The 23,358-nt window shown below is 35.7% G+C and overlaps 1 protein-coding gene across 2 annotated transcripts in view; it reads left to right on the top strand.

Moving 5' to 3' along the window:
• The window catches only part of CDK13 (cyclin dependent kinase 13), a 122,596-nt gene that overhangs the window by 75,073 nt on the left and 24,165 nt on the right, over positions 1-23,358 (top strand). For both annotated transcript variants that reach the window (XM_065938553.1, XM_065938552.1), the window contains exons 6-7: positions 8,812-9,001; positions 10,289-10,345. In XM_065938553.1, coding sequence (XP_065794625.1) covers positions 8,812-9,001; positions 10,289-10,345 — 247 coding nt within the window. The remainder of the gene's footprint in view (positions 1-8,811; positions 9,002-10,288; positions 10,346-23,358) is intronic.

The following is a 23,358-nucleotide window of genomic DNA, read 5'->3' as shown; positions in this document are numbered from 1 at the left end:
TTCCCCTCACTTTCCTGGAAAAACAACTTGATTTTCAGTGTGATAACCTGGCGGGGTTCCTGGTGATAAAATTCACAGAAGTGGTGGGGGGCTTCTTTAAGACTGGAACTCCTGGAGTTTTAACTGAAATTTGTTGCTGAGTCTTCAGTAATTTGTCAATCATAATTTAGGCTTTCCTATGCTGGTAATGGTGGTTGTGGCATTTTCTGCTTCTGAGCTTTGCTGAATTGACGATTCTCTGTATCTGCCCATCTCTCTCGCCAGTTTTGGGGGCAGTGGTTTGCTCTGTGACCCCAATTCTCTGATAATCTATGAACTGTTGAATTTTAGTTTGTTTTGTTATTTTAGTTTGTTTTGCTGTTTGCTATGAGGATGGGTGTGGGAACTTCCAAACTCTTTACTGTTGGATCAGACACCATAAGCCCCCTATGGTAATGACTTTTATTTATTCTATATTTTACTTTTCTTACTAAAGAATATAACATATCCCAAGATGATAAAGCTTTCTTTTTCTAGCTGCATAATATGGCATGGTATGCATAAACTGGGCTGATTGAATCATTCTTCTTGATGGGCACTCAGTTTTCCCCATCTTTTCCCATTATTAACAGTACTGCTAGAAATGTGTTTATACATGTATCCTTGCATGCTGGCTGTGTCATATCCTTAGGTTACTTCCAAAAGTGTGATATCCAGGTCAAATGATACTTTCTTTTGTTAGGCTACTTCGTCAAAAAATTGTAGCAGTGTATGAATTTCCTTTCATTTGGACATCACTGGATATTGTCAGCCTGATAGGTAAAAACGGTTTCCCATCGTTTTTTTGATTAGTACTTTCCCAATTAGAGTGAGGTCTGAAGCATCATTGTCTACCATTTCAGCTTCCTGAGTGCATCTTTATTTGTGATATTGCCATTTCTATCATTTGGGTTATTTGCTTATTCCTTATAAATTTGTATTCTAGGCCCAGTTTAATATATTTAAAACTTATTATTTGTGTTCCTTATAGAAAAGTCAGAAAATGGCAGCATAAGAAGAAAGTAAAAATCACCCATCTGCTCACAGAGATAAACTGCTCTTAGAATTTTGATATTGGACATTTTTCTAAGCATATGTATGTATATAAATTCCTACCAAAATGAAATTTTACTTGGCATGCTATATAAAAATATTATTACATGCGATTTTATGTTTAACTACAAAATAAAAAATATCAAGCAAGAGAAAAAAGCTTTTGAAATGTAGATCATGACCTACTAAATTGATTTCATGACACACAGTTTGAAAACATTGCCTAAAACTATGTAAATATGCAACCTTGATAAAAGAAAAATAAAAATATGGGAACAATAAATATATCCCTTAATTCAAGATAACTGGAATGTCTTCTATGTTTTTCATTTATTTAGTTTTTTTCAGACATTTAGAAAATTCAGTATTACTGAAATGCTCAAACATAATTAAAAGTAGACAAAGTAGTATGATGAATCCCACTGTCCCCATCCCTTACATTTAGCAGTTATCACATTTTGCTAATCTTGTTTTACCAAACAATCCATATTTAAATTTACCTAGTTGGCTCAAAAAATATTTTTCATAATTGGCTTTCTTTGAATCTGGATGCAAGCAAGAGATCTGCGCACTGTGTGGTTAATATTGTCTTAAGTCTCTTGTGATTTATAGTATCTACTCTCGCCTTTTAAAATTTTTGCTCTACTTATTGCTCCCCTGGTGACTCAGATGGTAAAGAATCTGCCCACAATGCAGGAGATTGGAGTTTGATCCCTGGGTTGGGAAGATCCCCTGGAGGAGGAAATGACAACCCACACCAGTATTCTTGCCTGGAGAATTCCACGGACAGAGGAACCTGTGGGAACCATGGGGTCACAAAGAGTGGGACATGACTGAGCACCGAATGTTGATTGAAGGATAGACCATGCTTTGGGTTTGACAGATGCTTTCTTTGGTGGTGGTAAAGGACAGAAATGGTATGAACCTAACAGAAGCAGAAATATTAGGAAGAGGTGACAAGACTACACAGAAGAATTATACGAAAAAGATCTACATGACCCAGATATCAACAATGGTGTGCTCACTCAATTAGAGCTAGACATTCTGGAATGCAAAGTCAAGTGGGCCTTAGGAAGCATCACTATGAACAAAGCTGGTGGAGGTGATGGAATTCCAGCTGAGTCATTGAAGATCCTAGAAGAAGTAATGCTCAAAGTTCTCTAAGCCAGGCTTCAACAATAATGAACTGAGAACTTTCAGATATTCAAGCTGGATTTAGAAAAGGCAGAAAACCAGCGATCAAATTACCAACATCCATTGTGTCATAGAAAAAGCAAGAGAGTTCCAGAATAAAAATCTACTTTATTGACTACACCAAAGTATTTGACTGTGTGGATCACAACAAACTATGGAAAATTCTTAAACAGAAGGGAATATCAGACCACCTTAACTACCTCCTGAGAAATCTGTATACAGGTCAAGAAGCACCAGTTAGAACCAGACATGCAACAAAAGACTGGTTGCAAATTGGGAAAGGAATAGGTCACTGCTGTATATTGTCACATGTTTATTTAACTTATATGTAGAGTTAACCATGTGAAATGCCTGACTGGATGAAGCAAAAAGGTAGAAGCAAGATTGCCAGGAGAAACATCAATAACCTCAGATATGCAGATGACACCACCCTTATGGCCGAAAGCAAAGAGGAACTAAAGAGCCTCTTGATGACAGTAAAAGAGGAGAGTGAAAAAGCTGGCTTAAAGCTTCATATTCAGAAAACTAAGATTATGGCATCCGGTTGCATCACTTCATGACAAATAGATGGAGAAACAATGGAAACAGTGAGAGACTTTATTTTCTTGGGCTGCAAAATCACTGCAGATGGGGACTGTAGCCATGAAATTAAAAGATGCTTGCTCCTTGGAAGAAAAGTTATGACCAACCTAGATAGCATATTAAAAAGCAGAGACATTACTTTGCCAACAAAAGTCTGTCTAGTCAAGGCTATGGTTTTTCCAGTAGTCATGTATGGATGTGAGTTGGACCATAAAGAAAGCTGAGCGCAGAAGAATTGATGCTTTTGAACTGTGGTGCTGGAGAAGACTGTTGAGAGTCCTTTGGACTGCAAGGAGATCTAACCAGTTAATCATAAGGAAATAAATTCTGAATATTCATTGGAAGGACTGATGCTGAAGCTCCAATACTTTGGTCACCTGATGCGAAGAACTGACTCATTGGAGAAGACCCTGAGGCTGGGAAAGATTGAAGGCAGAAGGAGAAGGGGACGACAGAGGTTGAGATGGTTGGATGGCATCACCGACTCAATGGACATGAGTTTGAGCAAGCTCCAAGAGTTGATGAAAGACAGGGAAGCCTGGAGTGCTGCAGTTCATGGGATTGCAAGGGGTCAGACATGAGTGAGCGACTGAGCTTGTTCTTCTAATAGTATTTCCTATAAATGGAAGTTGGCTATAGATGATTATTGAGATGTAAGTTCACATTTTTGGCAAGTGTACTTCAAAAGTGATGCTGGAAACTTATTTTTTTGCAGTTTCTGTGGGCAGGAATTTGGGAACCTTAGCTAGGCAGTTTTAACTTGAATTCTTTCATAAAATTGCAGTGAAATGTTGACTGGGGCATCATCAGTAGAAGGTGTAACCAGAGTTGGACAATCTATTCCAGGTTGGCTCTCTCACATGGCTGGCAAATTGTAATTCACTGTTGAGGGAAGGTCTCAGTTGTTAGTGTGAACCTTTCAAAAGTGTTAGTTGATTATTTGACAGCCTGGAGGCTGGCTTCTTGGGTCAAATGATCCAAGAAAGTTTTTAATAATTTTTTTTATATTCAATGTGTATGTCTTTTCAGAGAACAAAAGTTCATGTCATCTACATGTGGGGATAGTTTTAGCGCTCATGTTTCATTTCTTATTCTTTTAATTCAGTATGGGCTTCCCTGGTGGCTGAGACAGTGCAGAATCTGCCTGCATTGCAGGAGACCTGGGTTCAATCCCTGGGTTGGGAAGATCCCTGGAGGAGGACATGGCAACCTACTCTAGTGTTCTTGCCTGCAAGCATCCCCATGGACAGAGGAGCCTGGCAGGCTACAGTCCAGGGGCTCACAAAGAGTCAGACAAGTAGAAATAGAATGCAAGACATTATGTTTTACATAACACAATCTGTTACTTTTATTTTTTATTTTATTTTATTTTTTAAAACTGTTAGTTTTAATAATATTTTTATTTAACCCAGTATGTCAATAAATTATTTCATTTGGAAACAGTTTAACAAATTATCAAGATATTAATTTTTTTACTTGTTGTAGTGACTTTTTGAAATCAATGTATGTTTTATACTTCAGGAACATTTAGACCATCCACATTTCAAGTGAGCGGTAGCCACATGTAGCTAGTAATCACTGTATTGGGCTGTTCAACTCTGGATACTCGTTATATAATTAACTGTGTTATGTAATACCATCAAAGATAGTGAGATAGAGGTATCAACTGCATAATCTTTGATAACCTACTTTAACTCATTATCATCAGTATATTTCCATATCAGCAATATACTTCTGCACTATTTTTCAGAGTGCACGGTATGGTATAGATGTACCATGATACCTGTTTGTGTTTTTTTTTCTTTTTTTTTTTGCTTAATGTTTTTAGGTGTTGTTATATTGCTTTTAGTGAACATGCTTATAGAAAAATCTTTTGTCTTTATTTCCTTGTGCTGAATATCTATAAAAGCCCTTGCTATGTTAAAGGGCACAGGATTTTCAAAGCTGTGGGTGCCTTTGCCAAATTATGTTTTGTAAGTATGTGGGTTTACTACTGGCAGCATACAACAGTGTATGTTTATGTCATACCTATGTTAGTACTGTGTAATTTTCCTTTGGAAATATTTTCCTCTTAGTTAAAAGTGGTGTATGATTTGTATATTTTGATTAATGGTGAGATTAAATACATAAGCATCTGCATATTGACAGTTTATTAATTTTTCATTTTCTATTGTTGTCCTGGTCTTTTCTTGGTTCAGTTCAGTTGCTCAGTCGTGTCCCCATGGACTCTTTGCGACCCCATGGACTGAAGCATGCCAGGCCTCCCTGTCCATCACCAACTCCCGGAGTTTACTCAAAGTCATGTCCATCGAGTCGGTGATGCCATCTAACCATCTCATCCTCTGTTGTCCCTTCTCCTCCCGCCTTCAGTCTTTCCCAGCATCAGAGTCTTTTCAAATGAGTCAGCTCTTCGATTCAGGTGACCAAAGTATTGTAGTTTCAGCTTCAGCATCAGTTCTTCCAGTGAATATTCAGGACTGATTTCCTTTAGGATGGACTAGTTGGATCTCCTTGGAGTTCAAGGGACTCTCAAGAGTCTTCTCCAACACCACAGTTCAAAAGCATCAATTCTTCTGTGCTCAGCTTTCTTTTTTTCCTTTTTTATTTTTCTTCCATTTTCAGCTTTCTTTATAGTTCGACTCTCACATCCATACATGACTACTGGAAAAACCATAGGTTTGACTAGATGGACCTTTGTTGGCAAAGTAATGTCTCTGCTTTCTAATATGCTGTCTCGGTTGCTCATAACTTTTATTCCAAGGAGCAAGCATCTTTTAATTTCATGGCTGCAGTCCCCATCTGCAGTGATTTTGGAGCCCCCCAAAATAAAGCCTGTCACTGTTTCCACTGTTTCCCCATCTATTTGTCATGAAGTGATGGGACCAGATGCCATGATCTTAGTTTTCTGAATGTTGTGTTTTAAGTCAACTATTTCACTCTCCTCTTTTACTTTGATCAAGAAGCTGTTTAGTTTTTGTTTGCTTTCTGCCGTAAGGGTGGGGTCATCTGCATATCTGACGTTATTGATGTTTCTCCTAGCTTGTGCTAGGGGATTCCAGCTTGTGATTCCAGCTTGTGCTTCATCCAGCCCAGCGTTTCCCATGATGTACTTTGCATTTAAGTTAAATAAGCAGGGTGACAATATACAGGCTTCACATACCCCTTTCCCTATTTGGATCTGGCCCATTCATTGTTCCTTGTCCAGTTCTAACTGGTGCTTCCTGACCTGCATACAGGTTTCTCAAGAGGCAGGTCGCGTGGTCTGGTCTTCCCATTTCCTTCAGAATTTTCCAGTTTATTGTGATCCATACAGTCAAAGGCTTTGGCATAATCAATGAAGTAGAAATGGGTGTGTTTCTGGAACTCTTTCTTTTTTGATGATCCAGCAGATGTTGGCAATTTGATCTCTGGTTTCTCTGCCTTTTCTAAAACCAGTTTGAACATCTCTAAGTTCATGGTTCACGCGCTGTTAAAGCCTGGCTTGGAGAATTTTGGGCATTACTTTACTAGCATGTGAGATAAGTGCAATTGTGCGGTAGTTTGAGCATTCTTTGGCATTGCCCTTCTTTGGGATTGGAATGAAAACTGACCTTTTCCAGTCCTGTGGCCACTGCTGAGTTTTCCAAATTTTCTGGCATAATGAGTGCAGCACTTTCACAGCATCATCTTTTAGGATTTGAAATAGCTTCACTGGAGTTCCATCTCCTCCACTAGCTTTGTTTGTGTTGATGCTTCCGAAGGCCCACTTGACTTCACATTCCAGGATGTCTGGCTCTAGGTGGGTGATCACACCATCATGATTATCTGGGTCATGAAGATCTTTTTTGTATAGTTCTTCTGTGTATTCTTGCCACCTCTTCTTAATATCTTCTGCTTCTGATTCTGTCCTTTATTGTGCCCTTCTTTGCAAGAAATGTTCCCTTGGAATCTCTAATTTTCTTGAAGAGATCTCTAGTGTTTCCCATTATCTCTCCTTGCTATTCTTTGGAACTCTGCATTGAAATGGGAATATCTTTCCTTTTCTCCTTTACTTTTCGCTTCTCTTCTTTTCACAGCTATTTGTAAGGCTTCAGACAGCCAGTTTGCTTTTTTGCATTTCTTTTATTTGGGGATGGTCTTGATTCCTGTCTCCTGTACAATGTCACGAACCTCCGTCCATAGTTCATCAGGCACTCTGTCTATCAGATCTGGTCCCTTCAATCTATTTCTCACTTCCACTGTACAGTCATAAGGGATTTGATTTGGGTCATACCTGAATGGTCTAGTGGTTTTCCCCACTTTCTTCAATTTTATTCTGAGTTTGGCAATAAGGAGTTCATGATCTGAGCCACAGTCAGCTCCTGGTCTTGTTTTTGCTGACTGTGTAGAGCTTCTGCATCTTTGACTGCAAAGGATAAGATCAGTCTGATTTCGATGTCGACCATCTGGTGATGTCCATGTGACATTTTTAGTATTTCTTCTTCTATTGTGGAGTCATTTAAATTGTACTTTCTAATTTTTCCGATTTTAAGTTCTAATTGTTGCTGGCATGTAAGAAGTCTTTTTGTGTGTGAAAGTCGTTCAGTCCTGTCTGACTCTTTGCAACTCCATAGACTGTATAGTCCATGGAATTCTCCAGGCCAGAATACTGGAGTGGGTAGCCTTTCCCTTCTCCAGGGGATCTTCTCAACCCGTGGAACGATCTCAGGTCTCCCGCATTGCAGCCAGATTCTTTAGCAGCTGAGCCACAAGGGAAGCCCCTGGACTAACCTGTTTTGTATACAGTTTTTCTAATGTGTCTTTTTCTTTTTTAAAAATTCTTTTGGATCTGCAGAGGTTGTCATCTCTTCTACCAGTAATCTTGTTTGTGTCACTTTCAATGTTTGTTTCTAATTTTACTTGTTAAGTTCTAGAACAGTTAGCAATAATGAATATTCTTGTCTTGTGTACAACACCTGGCATTTTACTGTTAAATGTGAGAGTAATTGTTTGTTTCAGGGAAACACCGTTGTAAAGAAAATATCCTATTGCAAGGTTACTATGAAATCTTTGCTTTAGTTGTTTTTTTATTTTTGTTTTTTTGCCCTTGCCGTATGACTTACAGGACCCCCAGAGCACAGCTTAAACCTCGGCCCTGCTGTGAAATTGCCCATTTCTGACCACTGGGCTGACAGGGAGTTCCCATTGCTCTGTTTTTCTTCAGGAACTGATTATGATTATATTTTGATGTCTATTTGGTGTATTGATGGCTTTTTTACTTTGAAAGATAGATGTATGGAATTTTATTAGCTTTTTCAGTCTTGAATTGGTAAATTAAACTGCTTGAGTGAGATGTGTATAGATAATAGCTTTGGATTCAGTTTGTGCAAGTTTTATTTAAGAATTTTGAATTTATCATTTGTATCATGTGTATGTGCTATGTGCTGTTGTATGTTTTAGTAGTAGGATTAATAAGTTGGTTTTACAAAATTAAGCTGTAATTTGTATGCTTTCACATACTCTGGAGCTGTATAAAAGAATTAAATTTTACATTTATTAAAGACTTACTAGAAGCCCATATAAAGCCCAACTGGACTCAGACTATTTTTTTATTAAAAGTAACCTTTGTAACATCTTTAAATTTTCTTTAATGAACTATACTGATTGTTTTCGGCTTTTGCCAAGAAACAGTTTGTTCAGTAAGTAAAACAGCTAAGAACTGATTTTATATTAATCATACCTAGAAACTATGCAGTGTGGAAATTAGCTGTGTTGATTTTATATCATAGCAATTTTCTTTAGGGGAAGAAAATTGGTTAGATATCTCCTTGGGATGTTATTGATACTAGATTCAGAGAGGAGAGAGTAAACATTATTAAATGACAAAAATACCAGTTCTTTTAAAGGATTAGTTTTCTCCCCAGCTCTTTATTTTTTAAAAATTTTGAACCTGTGGTAAAGTTATAAGAATAAAATCTTTAATGTATTAATTATTGTTGTCCTTAGGTGCATTTTATCTGGTGTTTGAATATATGGACCATGATCTGATGGGACTGTTGGAATCAGGCTTAGTTCATTTTAATGAAAATCACATAAAGTCATTTATGAGACAGCTCATGGAAGGTCTGGATTATTGTCATAAGAAGAACTTTTTGCATCGAGATATCAAATGTTCAAATATTCTTCTAAACAACAGGTATGATAAAAGTTTGACATATATGTTTAAAATGAATCATATATTGTCTACCTTGATGAGATTTAAAAATTAGTTTTTTATTGCTTAAAATACTTTTAACATAATCAGTATTGCAGTTTGGACTACGTCTGAAGTTGTGTTAAATATACTTCAGTTAATTAAATTCCAGTAATAGTTTGTAATGTATGTAAGGTAAACTTTGTTGACTTGTTGACATTCCATCTCCTCAATCTAAGCAATTTAATAGAATTTCGTGGGTCAAACCTCTAAAGAACTTTAGAGTTTGTTTAACCTTACAGGGATTTAGGAGTCATAAAGGCTTGAGTTTGAATCCACGGAGTAGTTTGAAGCTATATACTAGTATCCATAAACTATACACTAGTTTCAGTGAACTTGGGGGAACTATTTAACCCCTCCCTTTGTTGTTGCTGAGTAACAGCTGTCATACCTCAGTGGAGGAGAGAGCGGGACAGGAAGACTGCTGAGCACTCTAAGCACCTCCGGCTCCCAACACTTAGTTGACCTTCTTGTGTGATAGTCTTCCGAATAATATGAATGTTTCTTCTAATAATAATATGATTTTAGTTTTAGATTAAAAATGGATTTTAGAATCTTTCTTAATTTGGATTTTTTTTAAAAAGTCATCACACTTTTTAGGTGAACTATTTTTCAGGTGTTATATACATGTAATGTATGTACCTACATATATATATTCAAAGTTTATGTTAAATATTTTACTGGTAGCATAACCTGAACTCTGATAATTCTGTTGTAATTGCTACTGTTTGTTAAAGTGAGGCATGCCTGATCCTGATTTTAGTTAATAGGAAGTATTCTATAGAGCACCTAGTCACTCTTAAGAACTGGAAAATTAAACATAAATTTAAATGATATGGTTTGGTTTTGTGCATTTTTGGCTGGAATTGAACAGGTAATCTGTATTATTACTGAAGTAATACAAGTTACTTCACTTTGTTAATTTTCATTGAAGTATACTTTTCTAAATAGGAGCTGGATAATACTGAGAAACTTGTTATATTAGTACTTTTATGTATAATAATATATATAATAATAGTACTGGTGTAATAGTAGCTGAAATTATCCAAAGAAAAGTACTGATTTTTTTGCCTTATATTGTTTTGAGCTTATCTATTTGACTTTTCCTATAGAGCCTTGGGTCTGCAATGTAATCAGAGTTACTAGTTAGTTCTAGAAATAGAAGAGAATGTGTGCCATCAATTCAGAGTAAATTAATACTTTTTGTTCATTTTATCTTACTTCCATCAGAGGACAGATAAAACTTGCAGATTTTGGACTTGCTCGATTATATAGCTCAGAAGAAAGGTAAGAATATTTTCAAATGAATATTGTAGACATTAGTGACCAGATTTAGAAGCTATATTAAGAATACCTTATTGATAGTTTATTTTTTTAACAAAACGGAAATTTTCTTTTCATGGTTAAATACATGAAATAATGAAGTTTTATATCATGTTGGATTTACTTTTATTTATAAGAATTTGTACATTAAATCAATGTAAAAATAAAAGATATTTTTAATATCTAGAGGTAAATATAATTTTCTTTTAAAAGTTTCTTAAGTGAGCTTAGGAATTTTTAAAAAAGAATTCATACTTAAATTTCTAATGCACATCTAGATGTTAAGATGTTTGTGATTTTGTGTTTAATGAAAAATCTTAGTAAATGCTCTTTATGTTACATGTTTAAGCTTATTTTTTTGTTTTAATTATTATTGTGAACTTCCTTAAACATTTTTAACAATAGTTATATCTGTAGCTCTGTCTGTTTTTTTAAAATTCCTTAGAACCTTTTACTTAAACAACCTACTTCTTTGTGTGGAGTCTCTCTGGCTAAGGTTGGGATTTGTATCCCATTTAGCTCCAAGAGATGGTGGTACTGAAATATGACTTGTCTTACTGGGATTATTCTCAGAAGAATAATACGGAATTTCAAAATAAAATATTTTTCTGAAATAGTGCAGGTTATGGTGATAAACAATGAATTTAACTGGGTTTAATATCTCCAGTTTAGCCCATTCTTTTCTTCTCAGTGTTGTTTCTTTATATTATTATATGTTGATATGTTATTATTATATATAATCATTATATATAATATATAAATTATATGCAACAATTATATAATTATATATTATAATTATTATTTATATTGATATATGTTACATATGTAAATTCTTTATGACAGTTCTGTAATTTACTTGGTGTAATCATAATTGGATATAGTAAAGTGTCAGTTAATTTGGAATTCTTAACAATAGGTATTTATGTTCACTGACTGCCAGTTTCTGGTTACTTGAAAAAATTTTTTTTAAAAATACTTTTTTTAGAATTAAAAATTGGTTTATATTTTAATCTTGTAGTGCCGGTAACATAATTATGAAAATTATTTTTAGAATTTAGAGGTTTTTAAATGGTTTGTTTGGGATACGTTAGAGTTCTTTTTAACCTCAGACCACGGTATGGACAGGTTGTAATGGACAGTGTTCCAGTCCCCTATATGTACTTTAGCCCTAGCTCTGCCTTTATTTGTTTTACCTAATTAATATTTAAAGGAAAGGTTGTATGCTTTTGCTTGTTTGCTTAAGTTGTTTTAGAGCTTAACAGCTTCATTTCCATTTGAGAAAAGAGACCCAGAAAGGATTAAGTGACTTGAAATATTCAAAAGTATTTGTTAATATCATCTAGAGTGTGAAGCTTGAAGTTTCCAACTTCCAGTTGTTTATTCTTTCCATCATATATAATAATGCCTCTTGATAGAATTTGAAGGAAAAAAATATATAGGTTCATAAGTGTATTTAATCCAAAACTTCACTTGCATAGCTGGTTGACTGAGATTTCATTGTAGTTTGGTTATCCTTTCTTAATACAAGTATATGTCTCTCATACTTTGACTATAAATCCTGTTCCTCTTGTTTTCATGTTAGGTTTCAGTGGAGATGGAGAACAGCTAAATTACCATTTTCCATCTGATGATTCTTTTTATGCAGATATTTGTCCTTATTGGAATAAGTATGTTCCAGAAAGCCTATAGAGCCAAATTTTATGTCTGAATCCACTCTCTCATTGAATTTTTTTTTTTAATGGAATGTTGGGTTTCAGTGGAGTGTCAGGAGTTTGTCGTGTTAACTGAGGCTTGGTCCTCGTTGTCTTGCTGAATTGAAAATTTAAAATCCCATAGCTTTGCATCTTCAGGCAATGTATACTGAAAATTTCTGCTTATTCAAATTTGCAAGTTAAAAAGTTGGTATATCATTTTGTTTTACAAGCAGATATCCTATACTTCAGGGTTATGTAGTTTTAAAAAAATAGTTTTTTCAGATTCAAAGAATTCCAATTTCTTTAAAATCAGTAAAGAAGTAGGCTTAACTTAATGGAATGACTTAAAACATATTATTCTAGTAAATTTTAATAATACTGAAATTCACTGCCTTTAGAAGATTCACTGTATTTTCCCAAATTCTCTAGATATTTTTTGAAATATACAACAAATGATTTTCATCCATATTCTTTGTTATTAGAACCAGAAAGAAACCATAATACCCCGATCTAAATGTTAAGATAATTTTGAAAAACTTTCTGAGTGTAATTAACTATTACAGATAGAATGAAATATTCAAGAAATTATCCTAGGGTTTTTTGTTTTAAAATAGAGCAAATTTCAGCTTATCACTGTAATTTGATTTGGTATGTCTTTGTTTGAGTGAGAAAAACCAGACAGAGCTACAGCTAGTGTGTAGGAATTGAACCTGAAGTAGAGGGTGACCAATGTGAATCTCCTCTGTCCTGTGTGCTGCAGTAGAAAAAAGGTGAACCACTGGGCTAAAACTTGGGAGAAAATAATTCCTTTAAAGTTGAAGAATCATTTTCTCATTTTGAATATCAGTATTAATTCTTTGCCTTATTTGACCTTGGGAGAAAAAAAGAACTTGAGAATGCGAGGTTTTGCCCCATTTTTTCGTATCCATTCAGTTTTTTAGTAACTTATTTAGGTCTAACTTTTCCCAAAACTTTCAGCCACAATGATAAACCCTCTTTCTGAGTGTTTATTTTACTAGGTCTTGGCCCCAGTGCTTTTCCAAGTAATGGGGTATCTTTTTCTCTTTATGTGATTGACTCATATGAAGAAAAAGATACAGTTTGTATATAAGTTGAAATTAATTTCACTTTTAGAGAAGAATCTATAACTTAGAACATTTACTTTTTTAATGCTAAGAACTCAAAATCTTTAGGCCTAAATCAGGAAACTTTGTCTCTAGGCCTGGCATTGCCATTTTACCAGTTATGGAATATTGAACAAGTCAGTTGATCTCTCTGTATTTTGTTATTCTCAACTTTTAAGATAAAGGATTTCAAATATCTGAGATATTTATAGTTTATTGAAAAACATGTATTATTTCTTGGTTCTGAAAGTTAACATGAATAAAAGATTTTTAAACATTTGAAGACAATATCGCCATCTAGAGGCTTTTCATAAGATTGCCATTAAAGCCTAAACTAAATTTTCCCAAACTTATGTAGGGTATGGGAGAAGGCAATGGCACCCCACTCCAGCACTCTTGCCTGGAAAATCCCATGGACAGAGGAGCCTGGTAGGCTGCAGCCACGGGATCGCTAAGAGTCGGATATGACTGAACGACTTCACTTAACACTTTTCACTTTCATGCACTGGAGAAGGAAATGACAACCCACTCCAGTCTTCTTGCCTGGAGAATCCCAAGGATGGGGGAGCCTGGTGGGCTGCCGTCTTTGGGGTCGCACAGAGTCGGACACGACTGACGTGACTTAGCAGCAGCAGCATGTAGGGTATGAATGGGAGAGTCACCTGTTGCTGCTTGTCCATGTTCTAGATGAAATTATATTCAGAATTAAAATTGCCTCCTTAGGGCTGGTCTTTTTGTGTTCTTGTCTTTTCACTAGAGCTAGAATTGTAGTTATTTAAAGACAGATATCATTATTTTAAACTTTTGTGTTTTATATGCCTTAAAACATAAAAAACTTTCATAATAACTGCTTGATTAATTCTGATCATTGAATATGTTGTATTAATTATATTAAGATTAGTTGTTGGACTTTCAAATGTTATATTTTACTTTTGCCAAATAAAATATACTCATTTAGTCTTCCAGCAAGTTGTGTGATACTTGCATTTCTGAATCTCCCTTAAAACACCTTATCTATCTAATAATATTTTGATAGCATCAAATATTTAAAATTACCTGTGATTTCACATGAAAATTATTTATAAGTCTGATGACTTTACAGTTTATTATCTTATTAACCACATTAAAGTAGAAGCTTTGAAAAATAAGTGGTGGTGGTGTTACTTCCCTAGTGGACTAAAAAAATAGTGTCTGCTTTTTTTTTTTTTTTCAAAAACTGTTAATGAGACTTACTTGCAGAAGATATTCAGTAGAACTTGAAAATCAGAATATTCAACATTGAGACCATTATTTCTGGATTTTTACAAAGTTAGTTTCTAGCCATCTGAGAGTAACAGCTTGTTAGAGTTACTGTTTTTTGTTTTCTAATTTAATGTCTGAGGGATTTTATGTGTGTCTGTCTGCTAGATTATGGAATTTATTGCTTGGAATTTAATTATTGGAATAAATTGAAATAAAAAAAATTTTTAGGAGTGTTTTAAACTATTAATTTATTCTATAACACTAAGAACCTCACTGTATGTTTTTCAATCATGTTCTTTTTCAGTAGAGGTGAATTTGTTTTTGTGTGTGTGTGAAAAGACTGGGTAGACATGTCAATACCACAGGTTTTTTAGTCCATGAATTAAAAAAAAAAAATCATCAGATGTATGGTGTCACTTCAGTTTGTGTTTTCTGCTTGTGATCTAAACAAAACCATCTTTAGGATGTTGACTGTGAGTAGCCAAACCAGTAGACCAAGTTCTAAATGTTTAGTTTTGAGGATTCTGGATTTTCATTTATTTGTCTAACTTTGGATGATCTATTTTCATTTTTACATCACTACTTTAGCTTTCTTGGAATTTAAATGTCCTAGTTTGAAAACAGTTTCAGTGTCTTACACTTTTGTTTTTACATTTGTAAGCACAATATCCTAATCATACCATGAAATATTCTCTTGATAACACTATAAATGATTATTAAATTGGGTAATTCAAGATTGGTCTTATTCTCTGCTAATTCCACCTACCTTTGAGTTTTCTTTTATATTAGAGTCCTGTTTGCATACTTTCTTTATTTTTGCTTTTTCCTCATTAAGCACTAAGGTAAAACTGAGGCATGACACAATTTTGTGAAAGTCTGCGTAAATTATCATGAGTTTTTCTTTGACTTTAATAATACAATTGTTTTCATTGTCTCTGGTCAGTATTAACTTTAAAAATATATTAAAAAGCTTACTTAAAATGTTTATTGAAACATTTAAAATTAATTAAAACACCCGTCTTTTTTAAAGTTCTTTTGCGTTTCTCTTCTCTCCCAGGCTCTATCTCCTGGCTCTAGAAATGAGCATTTGCTCAGCCTTCTCAGGCAAATGATAGTCGAATGTAGTCAGAGCAAGAACCAAGTAATTTTATAGATCTCGTGTGGATATTCTCCTGGAGACAGCAATGTGTATTGAAGGTGTAAACATCGGCATTTTATTTTATATTATCACTTTGGCTGCACTTTAGAAGGTAGATTGACCTTGTAAGCCTGCAAGCAAGGGGAGTCAGTTATAAAGCTGTTGAATAAGCCTCGGTAGGATAATCATAGCTAAACTGGGCAGTGGGCATAGCTGTTGTAATGATGCAGATGAATTTCATCATAAGATACAGAATTATTAGAATTTGATGGTTGACATGTTGGTAGACATATTCCTGCCTTCACCCCTGTGGTAAGATTTCTGCTTAAGGAACTGAATAAAAGACTTATTAATTAGGATAAACTAAATTTATAACAAAGAGAACCTCAAAATTCAGTGGCTTAAAGAATAAGAAGTTTGTATTTCTCCCTCAGTAATCTGAAATAGTTGTTACTTTACCTTGATGCAAAAATTGAGAGTATTTTACCATATTATTAGATTAAGTGTTTACTCTGCTTCACACAGTCATTTAAGGATTCAGATTGGAAGATTTGCTGTCTTTCTTCCCATGCCTTCCAAGTCGGTCATCATGTCTGTCAGCTTGAAGCTAGAAAAGAGAAAGGAGTGGTGTTGTGAGCCAAGCTAGAAATGGTACTTGTGTTCACTTTCCTTTGGCAAGAACTTGGGCATGTGGCCATACTTAACTGCAGTGAGGATGGGAGATGAAGTGTAGGTGGGCAGCTCCCATCAAAGAAAGGAAGAACAGATTTTAGGAAACAGCTTTGCAGTCTCTGCCATAAGTGATGCTGTTTGCTGAGACAGGAAATGGGAAGCAGGTTTGCAAGATAATAAATTTCCTTTTATGTTAAGACATAGGTATTTATAGGACTTCTAAATTTGCATGTGTAATAATGTATAAGTGATCCTAAGATGACAGCAATTGGAAAAAAAAATTACTTGTATTTTTCTGTAGCAATCTTATGATACAGAAATTTATTTTTCTAAGAAAATATCAAAAGGAGGAAAGTGGGATAAAATTAGAAGGGAATGCGAAAAGAGCATGAAGAAAAGATTGTGTTTATTGTTATATATTGATAGTTATGGCATAAATCAGTTGATTAAGAATATTAATAAGTACTTACTATATGCCAAACACTGACCCAGGTAATACCTGTTGGCTGCGTATTAAGTGATATAGAAGATTGACCAAGTCCTTGGTCTCAAACCTATTGGATAGAAGAAAGAATTTAAAGTACTAAATACTAAAAGGCAAATAAAATAGTTTCTGAAGGGTCAGTGTGAGCGTGGGGTGGGGCTGCTAGGGTAATTTTAGCTAAAACAGTAGGATAGACCTCTTTGTGAAATAAAAATGAGCTAAGACCTGAGTGATGAGAAGAGAATAACTTAATGAAGATCTAGGCAGATAACATTCCAAATAGAAGGAACTCAGCAACTGCAAGGCCTGGGAACAGACTTGCAAAGTTAAGGGGCCAAGATGTTTTCCCAGTGTAATAGGTACTCCAGGTTACAGTCTTATCACCGGAGGTAAATTTTAAATTTTATTTAATTACTGTGGGAAATCACTGAACAGTTTAAGCAGCTGACTGATATGACCTGGTTTTATGCTTAAAAACCATAAAAATGGGGGAAGAAGGCTAGAAATGGAGGCAGGGAAACTAGTTAAGAGACTGTTGTAGGAGTACCAGAGAAAAGATAATAGTGGCTCATACTCAAAGTGAGCAGTGACTCAGATTTCCTTGAAATTGTGGGAAATGGTTGGATTTAGGATCTATTCGGTTGTAAAGTTGACAGAGTTGTTGATAGATTAGATATGAGATTTGAAGGAAAAGGGAATCAAAGATGACTCCTGGGTTTTTGACTTTAGAAGCTGGGTTGGTATTAGAAATAGATCCCAGATTTCTTTTGTAATTTTGGTAGGTGTTTATGTAGTAGATTCTGAAGGATACATGACATTTGGTCATACAGTGAATTTACTTAGCTGAACTCTTTCCATGTTTTCCTCATATAAGTTATGCTCTAAAAGAATTAAGTGTAGACTTTATGTATTGTTGGAAGAGTGAAGTATTTTAGAGCTTATTTAGTTATTTCCCTTTATGTGATTCTTTTTTCATTTCTTAAGAGAATCTTTAACAAAGTTATCAACTATGGTTTGTGAATTTTACTTTGGATTATCCAGAATCTCTGAATACATCAAGGGCCTAAAATCTTGCTCTGATCATCTGCCTTGCCTTTTACCTGTTTAGGCCAGACAGGTGATTGAGCTGCCTGCCAGGCTGGGCATGCACTGTTAAGGCAGTGCTTGCTTTGTTAGAAGTACAGTGCTGCTTGTGGGGCAGTAGGGTAAGGAAGACCATAACCACATCACAAGGTCCCGAAGGTCCCCAGTCTTAAGGGCAGTGTTGGAATCTACTACTGATAATCTTTGATCTCTGTTCTGTTGATACTTAATTGAATGTAAAGAGAAATGCTGGGATGCTACTTTGTTTTATAAAATGTATACATCAGTTTGAATATTTACTTCATGAAAGAAGGAATTTTCACAATATAGTTTATACTAGTGTTTTAAATAGGGCTTCTTTGGTGGCTCAGAGGTTAAAGCCTCTGCCTGCAATACGAGAGACCCAGGTTCGATCCCTGGGTCGGGAAGATCCCCTGGAGAAGGAAATGGCAACACTCTCCAGTATTCTTGCCTGGAGAACCCATGGACGGAGAAGCCTGGTGGGCTATAATCCATGGAGTGGCAGAGTCAGAAAATTGAACTTTCTATGTCAGATTTTACAGTTAAATGTTTCCAGTATTTACATAGTTTTAATTTTTCTTCTGACAGAAACTAAGCATTTAGATATATTTGGAAAAGCTGCTAATTGGTATACATTAAATTCTTTTGCTGTATACCTGGAAGTTTATTCCACTAGTCTCTATTAATTATTTTTGAAAAGGTATTAAATATTTTCACTTCTGAATTTGATGAGTTAATAAAAAAGTGAACTACTCTTAATTTTAACTGCTAAAGATGACTGTATTCTGAATGTTGCCTAGAAATTGTTATATGGTATTGTTACTTTCCTAGTGGCTCAGACGGTAAAGCGTCTGTCTACAATGTGGGAGACCTGGGTTCGATCCCTGGGTTGGGAAGATTCCCTGGAGAAGGAAATGGCAACCCGCTCCAGTACTCTTGCCTAGAAAATCCCATGGATGGAGGAGCCTGGTGCAGGCGACTGTCCATGGGGTCGCCAAGAGTCGGACACGACTGAGTGACTTCACTTTCTTTCACTTTCTTTCTTATTGTTAAAAAACAAAATTCAACTGAGTAAATTTGAAGATCTAGTTAGCTTATTAAGCACTTCATGAATCAAGCAGCATCCCATCTAGCAAGTAGAAAGGAACTCCAAAGATCTGTACAAAGTGGAAGACTTTTAAAGACAGAGGGGGCAGGGACAAGGAAGTTACACTAGCAGAAGGCAGATTGGTTGTAGCAAGATTGTTTTCCTTTAAGGGGTGGCGGGGGTGTCTATGTGACAGATTACCTCACTAGTGCTGCCCAGGAAATTCCAGACTGATTGATTAAGATGAAGTTTCTGGGATGGCTTGAATCTGCAATTAGGTTAGATATTAAGTCTTGGTTGGCTGGTGTGGGGCTTACACAAATAACAGATCCATTTTGGATCTGTTGTTTCTTTTTAAACTATGTAAAATAATCTTTCATTTAAATATGAACTTTACTAACCTTAATTTGTATAATCTTTCCACATATTTCACCCGTTTATTTTTTTAATACATTTAAAAACATTTCTAAATATAAAAGATTAAAAGTTAACTATTTACTTGACCATTTAAATTAATTTAAACATTTTTCTTGAGACTACTTGTACCTAGATAACAAGACCACAGGTTTCATTTGCTCACAGACCCTTGAAATGTTTTAGAAAATTACTTGTCATGTTTTTCTAATACTTTGCCTGCCCTCTGCCACCAGCTAATTCTTGCATGTCACCTAAAGTTGGGGCCATATACATTAAAAGTTCTTCCGTATGTCCAGCACTGTTCTCGGCTTAGTTTGTGGGGTTCATAATAAAGAATGGCCTCTGAGGCCTTTTGACTTTCTTGGAACATAGAGAAAACAAAGTAGTTCAATACAATGGTAAGTATGGTGTAAATTTAAGAATATGAAAATAAATCTCTTTTTAAAAATAAATCTTTGTTAAAAAGAGATTAGACCTTATGGAGACGGATCTTTCACTATATTTTAAAAGAGGTATAGGTTTGAGTGAGAGTAAAATCAGATGGAACTTCAAACTTAAAAGGACGTAGGTCATCAAGAGGTGAACATATTTTTAAATGGTTAAATCCAGCTTAATTAGAATAGCTAGAGTTTAAGAGACTTCCTCATTGTGCAAAGTGATGCTAGTAAAAACAAGCAAAAATCACTAAGGAAAGTAATTTAGTAATGTTAGAAAAATCTAATGCTCATTAGCTATTGAAAACAGACTATCTTCTCTGTTTTAACAAGGTCAAGTATTCTTTTTTCCTGGCTTCGGCACACTGTTACTATAGTCTTAACTGTGGTAATGCTGTGATGTCTAGATCAATGCCTTATAGTATAAATGTTTAATTTATTTGGAGAAATCTGGCTGTGTGGAAGCAGGCTGCTTGGAACTCAGACCTACAGTCAGTCGGCAAGAGGGAATTGCTTGTAAACCGTATGCTCCTTTTTTTCCTTACCCAGACTGGTCCAAGTTTAAGCTGACCTTAGGTAGCTTGGCTTGGAATACAGCCGTTCTGGGGAATTTCCTGATACAGCTTTTGTGTCCTTGTGATTTGGAGGATATCTGGAAAGAAGGAGACATTTAGAATTGATCTAAAGACTATGTGATATATGTGTATGTGTGTGAAGGCACATATATATATCTTCATTGTTAGAAGATGATAAAGAGTCTTACCTATTGCCAGTGGTTCTTTACAGAATAAACCTGAATTGGAGGTTTCATATCAATGTATGACAAAACCCACTGAAAAATAAAAAAAAAAGAAAAAGAGAGAGGACACAGCCTATCAACAGAAAATTGGATTAAATATTTACTGAGTATGGCCCCAGGCATCAGAACAAGACCCAGTTTCCCCTGAAGTCAGTCTCTCCCATCAGGAAGCTTCCATAAGCCTCTTATCCTTATCTATCAGAGGGCAGACAATGAAAATCAGAATCATAGAAAACTAACCAAACTGATCTTATGGACCACAGCCTTGTCTAATTCAGTGAATGGGTCATAGCGGAGACTTCTAACAAAACATGGTCCACTGGAGAAGGGAATGGCACACCACTTCAGTATTCTTGCCTTGAGAACCCCATGAACAGTATGAAAAGGCAAAAAGGTTATGACACTGAAAGATGAAGAGCCCTGGGTCAGTAGGTGCCCAGTAAGTTATTGGAGAAGAGTGGAGAAATGACTCCAGAAAGAATGAAGAAGTAGAGCCAAAGCAAAAACAACATTGTGGGTATGACTGGTGATGGAAGTAAAGTCTGATGCTGTAAAGAAGAGTATTGCATAGGAACCTGGAATTTTAGGTCCATGAAAATTGGGAAGTGGTCAAATGGAGATGGCAAGAGTGAACATCTACATTTTAGCAATCAGTGAATTAAAATGGACCAGAGTGGGCAAATTTAATTCAGATAACCATTATATCTACTCCTGTGGGCAAGAATCCCTTAGAATAATGGAGTAGCGCTCATAGTCAACAAGAGTCCGAAATGCAGTACTTGGTTGCAGTCTCAAAAATGACAGAATGATCTCTGTTTATTTCCAAGGCAAGCTATTCAGTGTCACAGTAATCCAAGTGTATGCCCCAGCCACTAATGCCGAAGAAGCTGAACAGTTTATGAAGACCTACAAGACCTTCTAGAACTAACACCCAAAAAAGATGTTCTTTTCATTTTAGGGGACTGGAATGCAAAAGTAGGAAGTCAAGAGATACCTGGAGTAACAGGCAAGTTTAGCCTTGAAGTACAAAATGAAACAAGGCAAAGGCTAACAGAATTTTGCCAAGAGAACACACTGGTCATAGGAAAACACTCTTTACCAACAATACAAGAGACGACTGTACACATGGAGGTCATCAGATGTCAATACCGAAATCAGATTGATTATATTCTTTGCAGCCGAAGATGGAGAAACTTTGTACCATCAGCAAAAACAAGATGAGGAGCTAACTGTGGCTGAGATCATGAGCTCCTTATTGCAAAATTAATACATAAATTGAAGAAAGTAGGGAAAACCACTAGACCATTCAGGCATGACCTAAGTCAAATCCCTTACCTTTATACAATGGAAGTGACAGATAGATTCAAGGGATCAGATTTGATAGACAGAGTGCTTGAACAACTAAGGATGGAGGTTTGTGACACTGTGTAGGAGGCAGTGATCAAGACCATCCCGAAGAAAAAGAAATGCAAAAAGGCAAAACGGTTGTCTGAGGAGGCCTTACAAATAGCTGTGAAAAGAAGAAAAGCTAAAGGCAAAGGAGAAAAGGAAAGACAACCCATCTGAATGCAGAGTTCCAAAGAATAGCATGGAAAGATAAGAAAGCCTTCCTCAGTGATCAGTGCAAAGAAATAGAGGAAGATAATAGAATGGGAAAGACTAGAGATCTCTTCAAGAAAATTAGAGATCCCAAGGGAACATTTCTTGCAAAGAAGGGCATAGTAAAGGACAGAAATTGTATGGACCTAACAGAAGCAGAAGAGATTTAAGAAGAGGTGGCAGGAATACACAGAAATGATAACCACGATGGTGTGATCACTCACCTAGAACTGGATATCCTGGAGTGTGAAGTCAAGTGGGCCTTAGGAAGCATCACTACGAACAAAAATAGTGGAAGTGATGGAATTCCAGTTCAGCTATTTCAAATACTAAAAAAGATGATGCTATGAAAGTGCTGCACTCAATATGCCAGCAAATTTGGAAAACTCAGCAGTGGCTGCAGGACTGGAAAAGGTCAGTTTTCATTCCAATCCCAAAGAAGGGCAGTGCCAAAGAATGTTCAGACTACTGCACAATGACACTCATTTCACACACTAGCAAAGTAATGCTCAAAATTCTCCAAACCAGGCTTCAACAGTACGTGAACTGTGAACTTCCAGATGTTCAAGCTGGGTTTAGAAAAGGCAGAGGAACCAGAGATCAAATTGCCAATATTCATTGGATCATCGAAAAAGCAAGAGAGTTCCAGAAAAACATCTACTTCTGCTTTATTTGACTATGCCAAAGCCTTTCACTGTGTAGATTACAACAAACTATGGAAAATTCTTAAAGAGTTGGGACTACCAGAACACCTTACCTACCTTGTGAGAATTGTGTATGCAGGTCAGGAAGCATCGGTTAGAACCAGACATGGAACAATGGACTGGTTGCGAATTGGGAAGGAAGTATATCAAGGCTGTATATTGTCCGCTGTTTATTTATCTTATATGCAGAGTACATCATGTGAAATGCTGGGCTAGATGAGGCAACAATCTGGAATCATATATGTAGATGACACCACCCTTATGGCAGAAAGCAAAGAGGAATTAAAGAGCCTCTTGATGAAAGAGAGGGAGAAAGTTGGCTTAAAACTCCACATTCAAAAAACTAAGATCATGGCATCTGGTCCCATCGCTTCATGGCAAATAGATGGAGAAACAATGGATGCAGTGACTTTGTTTTCTTGGGTCCAAAATCACTGCAGATGGGGACTGCAGCCATGAAATTTTAAAAGATGCTTGTT

The sequence above is a fragment of the Muntiacus reevesi genome, chromosome 6, assembly GCF_963930625.1.
Source record: "Muntiacus reevesi chromosome 6, mMunRee1.1, whole genome shotgun sequence".
NCBI lineage: Eukaryota > Metazoa > Chordata > Mammalia > Artiodactyla > Cervidae > Muntiacus > Muntiacus reevesi.
This window is presented reverse-complemented; position numbering and strand designations above follow the sequence as displayed.